The sequence below is a fragment of the Rattus norvegicus genome, chromosome 7, assembly GCF_036323735.1.
Source record: "Rattus norvegicus strain BN/NHsdMcwi chromosome 7, GRCr8, whole genome shotgun sequence".
In the NCBI taxonomy this organism is placed as follows: Eukaryota; Metazoa; Chordata; class Mammalia; order Rodentia; family Muridae; genus Rattus; species Rattus norvegicus.
In genome coordinates, this window is record NC_086025.1 from 24,862,909 (window position 1) to 24,875,677 (window position 12,769).

Sequence of the window (12,769 nt, forward strand, 5' to 3'; positions counted from 1 at the left end):
AACATGGAGCCACAGGAATAATATTGACCCAGAAAGAAGAAAGAAAAGAAACTCGGATTTGGGCCTCTGCCCTACCTGCTCCTGAGTGACTCCGTTTAAGTGTCTCAGGGTCTCAGGACCTTGGCTTCTCACTTGAGACGGAGGCTCGCTTAAGGACACTTCCCGTACTGTTGCTTTAAATGCACTTGGGGAATTAATGAATCTTATTTAAACTAATGATTGAGATATCAAAACGATGTGCTTGGTGTCACCATGTGCATTGATGAGTACTGATCATTAATAAATCACACAGATTAACTTTACTGTTTTTAACCATAATGCTGGGCGCTCTGACTGAGACCATCATTGCGTTAACTTGAAAAAAAGCCGTCCAGCCAAACTGAGACTATGAACACAAGTCTGCTTTCTTTTTTTAAGAATTCACAATGTTTGAAGAGCATTTACACTAACGCTCCTCTAATGTCAAGAAGAGGACTAAAATGATCTTTTTAAGATAAATCTGAAAAACTGAATGGAAACTGATGCCAAAATTATAATATTATTAAAACTAATAAGTTTACTGCCTACTCACAAATTTGTTAGATAAAATATAGTCCCTGTGAATAACACTTCCTCTTTTGTTTTTTTTCCACTATAGAAAATGCCTTATAGCTACAAATAACACTTTTATAATATAGCCCTACTATATGTTATATGTGTACATATATGGACAGAAAGCCTGTATCATGGTTATATGCTGAATATCCATGTGGCTAGTCTATATGTTCTATTGCACAAGATCTATGAGTGATAATTTTATTTCAACTCACTACTATGTTTATGTTACTTCTAAAATGTCAATCCGGAGGATGGCAATTTAAACATCTCTGGAATGAGGGTGTATCTTATAATCAACCCTGTGTCATAGTAAAAATACTTAGGGAAAAAAATTGTTCATATAGGTAGTGTCTTATGAAATATCAGTATGCCTTCCAATCAATAATGTCTAAATATGAGTCATAAATAATAAATAATATATCAAAGTGAATCAGTCATTTGCAAAGACCATTCCCCCCCAAAATGTGTAATTGTCATTTTCAGTCAAATATCAAAAAAAAAAAAAAAAAAAAGAAAAGAAAAGAAAATCAAAGGTAGGAAAAAAGCTGGATTTACCCAATCATGGAACGGAAACGTATGTGGTCTTGGCTGTTTCTAGGCATTTAAGCCTTATGTCTCAGTTATCAAATTTCCTCACCCTGGACTAAGAAAATATAAGAAAACTCATCAAACACATAAGCAGGAAGCTTAGGAAGCATCAACGTCACCAAATTAGTAGGTACTTGTCGCTTTCTCTCTCTCTTAGTTGGTTGTTATGTTCTATAAGCAGAACGCATGTTAAGAAATGACACTTCTTTTGAAAAGCATTCAGCTGAAATTTGACTTCTCTGGGTAGGTCTGAAAGATCCAGGCCACAGCGCCTCCCGGCGCCACTTGGTTCTCACCTACGTTTCAGGAGACCACTAAAGTCAAGCTCCCCTGCATCTTCTTGACCTTCTCCACTGTCATTAACAAAAGAAAAGGGTTTAATGCAGACACGGAGATGAGTTCCCCCCAGTGAACACTCTACACGGGAACGAATATGCAATCTTGGACGGGCACACAAGGACTAAATCAACACAAACTATTCCTTTTCACACAAGTGACGTTGCACGTTTTTGGAGTACGTACTTGTGGAAAGGGGGGCATCAGGAGCTTGTGTTACCGCATGGTTGTACACAGTGGATATCGCAGATATGTATGAAACTGCTTGGATTTGTGTTAAAAACCAGATAACACAAATGCTCTGAAGCCAAGCAACGCAAAGTACTTTGTTTTTGCCAAGTTGGGGGCTCTGGAGGGAAAGCTGTGTGAAAAGCAAAGGACTTCAGCCGATCTCTGTTATCCACGGAAGGCAGAGATTGGCTTGAAGGCGGAAGTGTTGCTTGTCAGACATATAAGGGCACACACAGCCTTATATCTAAAGGTATCCTTTAGGCCCGTGAGTAGATGAATCAGATAAGCGATACCAACAGAGCTTACGAATGGAGCTACTCACTCACTGTTGAGCTTTCTAGAAGATGCATTTCTTTCGGCTTTGAAGAGACCCGCCCTGTGCTGCAGGGCCATTTGGTTTTCTCGCTAGCACCTTTTAAAATGAAGTTTAAAAAAAAAAAATGCTCTCTCTTGAGTTGCTAATGAACTCTTTCTTAGGAACTGCTTAAGGCTTTTTTCCTATGGAGAAATGCATCTCAAATCAGGCCTGCAGCCATGGTCTTGACTTTCTAAGAAGAAGTTGCAGGCGTTTAAACAGAACTACGGACTTACACGTTTAATTTTTAATGGAGATTTTGTTTCCTGCTCTTTATAGATGTTAGTTGTAGCTTCTAAGGAAAGAGTCTGTGGGTTTAAAAACAGTGTGTTTAACCTGTAGGGCTTTAGAAATTAAAGCCGACTAACGCATTTTCAAAGTTTCCGTGTTAGCAGGTGGTGGAGGACCTTTTGAAGTAAACACATTTCTATGATTTCAGAGCACAAAATTGTAGCTCCCTCTCTTAACATAGCTGCATGTGCCACAGATGTTTAGAACAGTTTACTGCTTATTACGGAGCTTTAGGGAAGATGGGAGGGATGGTAGGAAGAGAATTTGAAAGTTTGAGGATCTTTTAAAAAATAATCATCAATTGATCGGGTAATATATAATATTTTTCAAAAGTCACTAAAGATCGTATTTCTTGATATTTTAGGCAGGAAGTGTATCTTTTTACTCAGACAAAAATCATTGGTTTACAGTAAAGGGTTCACAAATTTGATTCTCTAGGACAACTTTGTCTTATTCAACAAAAGGGTATGTAGAGTCAGTTTTAAGAAGAATAAAACATCTGTCCTCATTAAAAAAAAATGTATATCATGGCGTCACCGAGTGCAGACAGTAAACATAATGGTGAGAAATAGGTAGTTGCATTTCTCAGAAGCTAGCAAAAAATAAATAAATAAATATAATTTTTCTTCCTTGACCCCTGATTTTTTTCAGTCTTGGTAGCTAGAAAAACCAATTAAATGGGTGTCAAAATTATTGCTTTCTTCAGCATTCTTAACACCAACAGATCTAGCAGTTATTTATTTCAGATAATCCAACAGTCTACGGTATTAGCTTTACTAAGTAACTTCTTAATTGTAATTGGGGTATGGCAACCGGTTTTGTAGTTAATACTTGATGGAAAGAAATATAAATAGAGGCTTCCTGCTCTGGCTTTGCTGGTGCTGTATGAAGTGTTTCTTCCTGTGACTCTTCTGGCCTTTTGGTGGCAAAGAAGGTGACGAAGGATGACGTCACTGCCCAGTGGATGGATACTCGAAGACAGCCATGACAACTGCAAAATGGAGTTACCACTCTAACAAGAATTCCCCAAGAAATTATCGATAGAAGGTTGGTTGGGTACTAAGCTCATGGCTCTTATAAAATAACAGCTTTTAAATACATGACACACTTGGCTTTGGTGAAGTGGACTTCCTGACTATGGCGTAGGGAGGGAAAGTCCTTCAACGACTTTCTTTTATATGAGAGCTATCTGGATCCCCGCTATGAGATTACCTTCTTTTGAAGGCAGATCTGATGTCAATGTTTGGAGTAGTCCCAGTAGATTCTTTGGAAAGAAAGAAAATAATACAATGAATGACAATTAGGAAGGCAATTTTGTATTCAGATCGTCATGAATTATGGAGGCTTCTCCAGACCGAAAGGCATCAGGTGAAAGGAGATGCTGTCCCCCTGGGTGGCTGAGCTACTGAGACATCACCATCGCTTGTCCTCTGAATGAAGGGCCAACAGGGAGACTTCAACTGCAACTTGTCATTCTGCCTGCCTGCCAGCTACTTCAGAAAGAACTGTTAAAATGCATCAACCTGATCTTTCCTGATAGAGATTTTTGAACTATCATGGAGGGAAGCCCAAATATCAGAATTCTGAAAAACTTTCCCAGGAGACTCTTGAACATGCCTGGCTGGTGTGATGCAGCCCCATTGGGTACTAGAGGTCCTTACAGCGAGGGACCCATGATCATTTTGTATCTGCTTGACATCTGACATCTTGTAAAGAACGAGAACTTCATGGCCTTTCCAGGTCATTGGCTTGCCTGCCTGCCTTCCTTCCTTCCTTCCTCCCTCCCTCCTTTTTCTCCCTCCCTCCCTCCCTTTTCTCCCTCCCTTCCTTCCCTTTCTTTCTGTCCCTCCCTCTACCTTCCTTTTTTCTCCCTCCCTCCCTCCCTCCCTCCTTCCCTTCCTTCCTTCCTTCCTTCCTTCCTTCCTTCCTTCCTTCCTTCCTTCCTTTATTCTCATATTTTAGTGACAGTTTTATTCCATTGCTCTATCTGCTCTGGAACTTACTCTATAAATCAGGCTGGCCCCAAACTTGCAGTAGTCATCCTGACTCTCTCCTGTGGTCCAGGCACCTTTCATACCAGCTTGTCTACATAATTTCCTGGAAGAGCTCATCCTAATGTGAGGACAAAGTTTACCTCCTCATTCTTTTTAATCTAAGTAGTGTTTGACTGCAGGAAAGGGTTTTTCTTTCCTTCTGTGTGCCGCTCTTCTGTTCTGGGCACTGAGCCACGGCTGACTCCCTATATCCACACACTCAAGTAGGACAGGGTGTGGTTTCTGGAGTCTTCATAATCCTTGCTACCCTGCTCCAGAGGGATCCGACTTGAAGTGCGGTACTCCTGACTAATGACATCACTGTAAATGTGCAACAAACAGTAGGTTCTCCAGAAAGGATTGCTTCCTAAAACTCAATTCCTGTCATGCAATGAATCCCATTTAAAACAATACCTGCTTTGCTTCCTCTGTGTGGCCACATCTCACTTGGATGAACTCATCCTCAGTTCAGAACATTTACAAAAGGGGTGGGGGCCTTCATTCCACCTCAGTGTACCCTAACCTTTATCCATATTGTGTTTTCTTTGGGCAGTGCACAGAACCCATGGGCTGAGAATGTCTGTCATGTGACATTAGTTACTATAAGAGAATACCTCTAGCCTGGCATCCTGACATCCTTGTATAGACTAATCATCAAAGTTCAGTGGGAAAGGGACCCATGCAACAGATAAAAATCATTAGAAGAACAGTATCACCCTTCTCTGGGGGACTGAAGGAATATTGATAGCAAGAGACAAGACCGCTTCATTGGGCTTACTAAATACACCACAATCAGAAAAACACAATCTTGAGTGCCAATTAAATAAAAAAAAAATCCAAATCTGAGAGCATTACAGAAATCTCTTCCTCAACCCTTCCCACCTCGTAAAAATATCACATTTATCCAAGCAAGATGGCTCTCTTACCATGTACTTCAAGATCAAATGAACAGCTGTCAAATTTATCCTTGTAGGTGACCTCACACCTGTAATTTCCTGCATAGTTCTCTTTGGCCTTGATGATCTGCATTTCAAATGTGTATATCTGTAACAAAAAGCGTCCAGACATACTTAGACTGACCTTGACGTCAGGCTGAGATAGGGGCTCCCCTACCTTAACAAACTTCTCAGTATTGGTATAAAGATAGGACTATATATCCAAACGTGGGTCTCCGTCTAGAAGGGTGAATGTGTCTCACAGCTTGTAGACACAGCAAGACAGTTGCAACAGGGTGTAGACAAATAGCTATTTCCTTTGGGTTGAACCTGATTGTTGCCATTTTGTATCAGGGTAGCCAGGAATCGCCAGCAGGAGCCAATCACAAGATGAAACCTTCTTAACATTCCCTCATGGAGAGAATGGGGAGACTCACAAGGCTCATAAAACCCATAAGGCTCACAAGGCCCCTCCCCGTGGTTACACAAGCAGTAAACAGTTACTGAGGAAGAGGGTAATCTGCAGAGGTGGAGTTGTCTGTAAGTTAGAAGACTTGGTGATACAGCTTTTACGAATCATTGTCCACGCTGGGGCAAGGCATTTCACCATGTAGCTCCCGATTTTCTCATGATGCTGCAGCTAACGCCTTGCTCCTAGAAATAACCCCAATGGATTCATTGGCCGAATTTGGATGGGATCTTTTCTTTGATGACATTGTCTTTGATGTCTGATATCTGGGGGTGAATAGAAATATATTCCCTAGGGGGAAAAACCATGAGGGAGCCTGAAATATCTTCCTACCCCCCAGGAAGGGATGAGCCAGGGTTCGGGACCATACCCGAGTTTGCCTCTCGAAGGTCTCCTTCAGCTGCAGGTGTTTCCCTGCTTTGCTGGCAAGGTCCATCCATTTCCCCTTGAACCATTTGACAGTGGGTTTCCTAAGAAGATCTTCAGCCTTAACTTTGGCTATAAAGGTGATGTTTGCACCTAGAGTAAGCACAGAGGATTTAATCTGGGATTTAGAAACTGCGGTTTGTCTTGCTTTCAGCTGAAAGGAGTTGATGCAGCTCTGCTCTGTATAGAGCAGGGCTCATGTGTTTACAGTGGCGTGATGAGTCGTCATGCTTTGGGGGTAAGTGTCCTTGACGTGTTAGGAAAATCTATCTGATCTGCTTTAGAACTTTCTATGTATGCATGTGTGTGTGTGTGTGTGTGTGTGTGTGTGTGTGTATGTATTCATGTACGTATGCATGTAAGTCTGTGTCTATAGTTTTTACTAAGTAATATATTATGTAAGATAATATATATTCAGTAATCTATACTAATTTTTATAGTTATTTTTATATTTATATATACAAATCTCACTGATGACTGAACCGAAGCCTCGTGCATGCTAGACACTGCTCTACTCCTGAGTCATCTCCCCAGTTCATTTGAACACTTTGAATCAGAAAAGAAGGAATGAAGAAATGGCTGGAAAGAAATCTTTATACGTGGATTTGCATGTATGTGGAATAAAAAAAAAACCACAGAAGAAATGCATGTCCGTATTATTCAAGATGATGGGTTGGATGACTGTTATCGTAGGGTTCTGACTGAGGTAAACTGATCTCCTTGGGGCGACTTGAAGTGACCACGGAGTCACCGATTAGACCCTGGGGACATCAGAAGCACCTTGGCCAGTGGCCCGGTATCTCGGTTTCTTACCAGAACATACAGGGAGCCAACATTTCTGCTTGTATACTAGGCCTGAAGGAAGGAATTCTGGGATATAGTTAGCTATATGCTCACTTGTACAATGTCTGGTTGGTATCCATCTGATTCCAGCCATCAGAATTTGCTAAATTAAAAGGCCGAAGCTCCTCAGTTCTCCCCTATCTCTGCGCTTTCTATTTCCTTCACGGCATGTGGCTTTTGTGGTTATCGGCTTGGCTAAATCCTCCTGTCTGCTCCTGTCTTCAGGCTATAATTTATGTGGATTCAAACGGGTATACTGTCTCGGGGACAATCTGATAGTATGTTATGTAATGAACATTTTTGAATAAAAATTGCCACATCTGTAACATCTGTCTGGCCAGCTGCCCTTGAGTCACACTGCAAAGCTCATCTGGTACAGGTACAGGGTTGTGGGCACCCTAAGCACCTTCTGGGGTGAGTCCTGACATGGTGACAGCAGACACCAGTCTTCAGAGCTTCAGGGGCAGGTCTCATTACTCGTTCTCATTTTACACAAGGAGAAACTGAGGTGTAACAAGGCTGAATGCTCTGCCCTACTAGCAAGAAACAGAACCAACATTTCAGACCCAATCAAGTTGGCTCTAGGGTCCAGACATTGAGCCCCTGTGTGGTAGGAATGACTACAATAACCATCATCTATCTTCTGGGGTTATACAATGCATGGTATAGAATTCATGCACAGTAGACTATTGCTAAATCATTGGACGTGGACCTCAGAAATATTATGCTAATCAAAAGAATCCAAATGCCACAGGGCCATGAGTTACACAATTATTCCTTTTGTATAAAATAAACATGGTAGGTTTTCCATGGGGTGGAGACAGGATTAGGGAATGGGGGAGGGGGCAATGGAGTAATGGGATGCCAAATCTCCTGGGGGTAATGACAATATTTTGGAATAGCATGAAGACGATGAATGGTCTCACGGCCACTGAAGTCTCATGTTAAAGTGACTTACTTTGTGATGTGTGGAAACGGGTGGGATTCCGGGTCAATACTCACCGACTTTCACCGATCCGGTTTGCGGTTTTTCAACAAACAGGGTGGACAGCTGTGAGTTGGCATTCTGTTTGTCCTGCTCCTCCCCGCCAGCAGGTGACTCACCAAGAGACCATTCTGGAAGCAGACAGGAAGACACAGGATCATTTCGGGGCCAGAGTCTCCTCAGGTTCGCTTACCTGTGTTTGCTGCTCTCCTCCATGCTGAGTCTTGGTCTTGCTCAGTAAACCTAGATAAAAATGACAGCATTCCCTCATCCCCCCGCCAACCACCAGTAAAGAGGGACAGATTCTCATTCTCACAGGGATGGGTCTTCCATGGGCCGACAGAGGAACGTTTTCTAATTCCTGGAATAGTAAAGCTTGTCAGATAAGTTGTACGCTCTTCTTGGCATTCTCACTGTTCCCAATTATCTAGACGGTGGCAGTGAAATTCACACAGAAATTAAGGTGTCATTCCCCATGGCTAACTCAAAGGTCAAATCCACACCACAGAACCCGGAGAAAGCAAAGGGTGGGTCACTTTAAAGGTAAACCGCCCAGCATAAATCAGAGAACCAAGCCTGGCTTCCTACTTCTAGGTTCCTTGCTGCTTCCCTCAGTGGGAAATTACAGTAGAGGTAAGTTACAGGGTCCTGACCTGCAGGATGTAAAGAGCAGTAAAGTTGACCTGCAAGGAAGAAAAATACAAAACCAAACAAACAAAAAGCTAGAGTAGAGGAGAAGGTGGTCGAAGCTTCCCCATAAAGAGAGACAAGCTGAAAGAGAAGCCTGCTTTGTATTTTCTAGTCTGCAAGGAGATGGGAAGTTGACAGGGGTCAGCAGTTAACTCCAGTGAGGGCATCTGGAGAGGGTAGCAGGGGACTGTGGTGATGTTCCCTCTCCGAGCCAATGCAGGCAGAGTTCGGTGGTTGGCACTTGATAACTGAGGGGAAATGTCCCAGTCAACAACTCTGTCCTTGTTCATGTTTCATGAAAAGAAGGGAGGTACACATTTAATTGTTTTAGTTTCCGTGAGTCAGTCATGCTCATGGCTAAGAATTCTTACCCACAATGAGAGGTTAAGTCAAGTAGTCACTTGATTACGCATTCTTAATTCCCGAGTTAAGGTTAAAGTCATGTGCTGTGTCTGTGATGTTAACACTAGTATTGAGTGGTGATCATCCATGTAAGGGTTATGAGGACAAGAAATTTTTCTTGGTGTGCTCACTCTATATGGGCAGTGCCTGTGGCACTGGCTGGTTCTTAAGCAGCCAGTGATGGGACCAGATTATTAAATGAATGAAAGATCAAATAACCTTAGAATCGTAGTTACAGCCCACGGCATATGTTTGAAGATGTTTTTAACAGTTATATTTACAATTCTACACAGATGTAAATTATAACTCCCCACATCCCCGGAGTGGAGACTGATCTCTGGCTATTTGTTCGGTGTTAAAAATGACATTAGGGGGATTAGGGATTTAGCTCTGTGGTAGAGCGCTTGCCTAGCAAGCGCAAGGCCCTGGGTTTGGTACCCAGCTCCGAAAAAAAAAGAAAAAGAAAAAGAAATGACATTAGGATGTATCAAGGACGTCTGTGTCACATGTGGCTGAATCCTTGAAGGTGTGCAGTGTGTCATGCAAAAGTTAATTGTCTTTCAACACATTAGTTCTCTTCTATGGGGAAATGTAACAAAAGGTTGCTGTAAAAGCTACAAACTGAATGGAACAAGGATTAGAATCAATACAGCCCCAGGAAAGAGTCATTAGTGCTTGTATAAGCTTGGGGTCCGGATATCTCGTCCAGATGTGTTTGCTCACCTGAATCTTTTCTCTCCAGGGCCCGACTACCCAAACCTGAAAGGAAAGTATGATTTGGAGGATGCAGGAGAGTGGAGGAAGGAGGGAAGTAGGGTGGCTGCAAACTTCTTTTTTTTTTTTTTTCTTTTTTCTTTTTTTCCGGAGCTGGGGACCGAACCCAGGGCCTTGCGTTTGCTAGGCAAACGCTCTACCACTGAGCTAAATCCCCAACCCCGGCTGCAAACTTCTTGGGGCACTCCTAAACCCTATCTCTTTTGGTTAGAGAGAAAGAAAACTACAAACTGGTGTGAGTGGAAAACCAGTAGAATCCCAACTATGAAGGACTCTGTTAGGAATCGGCCCTCCTTAAGAGCAATAATATAATTTAAAAATATAAATAATAGGGATATATAGGTGAAAATGGATGATAAACATTTCATCCCTAAAATAATCATATCCAAGATTTTCTTACTTCCTTTCTTCCCTCCCTCTCTCCTTTCTTCCTTCTCTCCCTCCCTCTCTCCTTTCTTTCTTTCTTTCTTTCTTTCTTTCTTTCCTTCTTTCTTTCTTTCTTTCTTTCTTTCTTTCTTCCTTTCTCCCTTTCTTTCTTTCCTTCCTTCCTCCCTTCCTTCCCTCCCTTCCTTCTCTCTCTCTCTCTCTCTCTCTCTCTCTCTCTCTCTCTCTTTCTCTTTCTCTTTCTCCTTTCAACAGTATCACCAGATGATTCAGGCTGGTCTTGAACCCACTCTTTAGCCCCTGCTGTTGTTCTGACCTTGAGATCCTCCTGCCTCAGTCTCCCCAGTACTGGAATTATGGGTGTTTACTACCACACCTGGCTAGAAAAATCTTTCTTTCCAGGAGTTTCTCATGGAAATCATTATTAAGACCAATGTTCCCCCTCTTTCTCCTCTGATTCTTTGCTTCTACAGTAGGCCAATGAATTAATGAGTTCAAAGTTGGGTCGGGGAGTCATCCTAACCTGGAGGCAGGGCACTCGGCGGAGAGGCCTCATCTTCCTCTGAAACAAGAAACAGGAGGAAAAAGTCAAGGAAGAAAGAACTTCATCCAAGTAACCTGGGGAAGAGGAGTCTGGAAAAGAAGAGAGAGACTACACAGAGCATTTTCGACTGCTGAGTGAGCCATAGGAGACGTCGTACCTGCAGGTAACCTTTGAGAGCATGGACAAAAACCAAACCAAACAGAAGGAGAATATAAAAAAGGGCGTGAGAGTTGGATGGTTCAAATGGAAACAGATTTCTTTTTTAAATGGAACTTTGCCAGACGTTTTGTGACTGTAAATCACAAATGGGAAAATGGTGGAGGGGGTTTCCAAGGTTTTTTTATTTCATAGCTGAAATCAAAGGCAGCTGTTATTCATACATCATTCTCCTCTAGATCCTGACACACAAGCTTTCAGGGACTGTTTGAGAGCTTGCTTCTACTCAGCAAACCCCAGAGTTTCCCAGAGTCTATATTTAAGAAGCCAAAACTCAAGTTGTTGAATATAATAAATTAATCAGTTTTATTAAGTTTGGTGATAATCATCTCCATAACTTTACGGCCACTTCCCCAAGATTGTCTTGGTGCTTCCGGCACTACATGATTCAAAAATCACTCGTGCAAATTTACAAATTGCAAAATACGTTGTATAGTACTTACCTGCTCAGAGGGACACAGAAGTGTGCCCCTTCCTGACATGCCTGTGCAGTGACACACACTTTACATGTGCTTTACATGTGCAGTATTGAGGACTCTGACCCTTCCTTCCCAAAGCATGCAGGCTATGGTGTGAATAAGTAATACACATCGTCCGCTTTTCAACATAAGACTTCAGAGGAGCCTAGGTGACCTCATACACAGGATACAGAAATCCACATGCACAGAATGTCTACTACAAGCAGTTTAACAATTACCAAGAAGGTAGGCCTTTGTGTGAGCTACTCAAACATTTACAGCAAATACTAGGCTTTATGTTACTTTCAACCAGGCATAAATCTTACCATTTCTTTAAACAAAATATTAAAACAGAGGGCATAGAGACACCCCACTGCTTATTACTTCAAAACTCAGGAGGAGATTCACCTGGTAGAAAACTCGGGCTTGTTCAGTGGAAGACTTTAGTGACCAAAGAAGGCTGGAAAATGCTGGACTGGGTGTTTATATTTTGTTGTGTTGGGTTTTTTTGCGTGTTCACTGGCACGTATGCTGAAGCCCATGGTGAGTTCAGGTGCACCAGGAGTAGACATGACACAATGTATTTCTTAAGCTCATTTCCCTTTGATAATCTCTTCATTAACATTCCCCAAACTGTACATCTATAGCTGCTTCTGAACTATAAGGAGAGAGATGGCCTGGAAGTTACGAGTCTTAAACTGGAAATCTTCCTGCCTCAGTGTCCTGAGAGCTGGGATTACTAGTCCTCATCTCTATGATGGACCTTGGATGTTGAAAAATCTAACCTTGGGACTGGTGAGGTAGCTCAGTGGTTAAGAGCACCGACTGCCCTTCCAGAGGTCCTGAGTTCAGTTTCCAACAACCACATGGTGGCTCACAACCATCCGTAATAAGATCCGAAGCCCTCTTCTGGTGTGTCTGACAGCTACAGCGTACTCATATAAATAAAATAAATCTTAAAAAAAAAAAATCGGGGTTGGGGATTTGGCTCAGTGGTAAAGCGCTTGCCTAGGAAGCGCAAGGTCCTGGGTTCGGTCCCCAGCCCCGAAAAAAAGAAAAAAGAAAAAAAAATCTAATCTTAAACTCTCCAATGCTGGCCTGGTTGAGTTCAATTGAATTGGATGAAAAAGAAAACTTTTTCTTATCTACCATTAAAAGCAGACTCTGTTGTTGGGAAGAAACTATGTGAACCTTTTAGGTTCTATGACATTC

General features: G+C 42.1%; 1 protein-coding gene across 17 annotated transcripts in view; it reads right to left on the bottom strand.

The window, feature by feature from the left end:
- Positions 1-12,769, bottom strand: part of Mybpc1 (myosin binding protein C1) — an 85,912-nt gene that overhangs the window by 45,139 nt on the left and 28,004 nt on the right. For 7 of the 17 annotated variants that reach the window (XM_063263766.1, XM_008765249.4, XM_008765250.4 and 4 more), the window contains 7 exons: positions 10,863-10,901; positions 9,905-9,940; positions 8,107-8,220; positions 6,206-6,354; positions 5,358-5,475; positions 3,611-3,662; positions 1,482-1,538 (listed from right to left, as the gene is read on the bottom strand). In XM_063263766.1, the coding sequence (XP_063119836.1) occupies positions 1,482-1,538; positions 3,611-3,662; positions 5,358-5,475; positions 6,206-6,354; positions 8,107-8,220; positions 9,905-9,940; positions 10,863-10,901 (565 nt within the window). The remainder of the gene's footprint in view (positions 1-1,481; positions 1,539-3,610; positions 3,663-5,357; positions 5,476-6,205; positions 6,355-8,106; positions 8,221-9,904; positions 9,941-10,862; positions 10,902-12,769) is intronic. The other 10 variants (XM_063263768.1, XM_008765256.4, XM_008765257.4 and 7 more) reach the window with 2 other exon arrangements.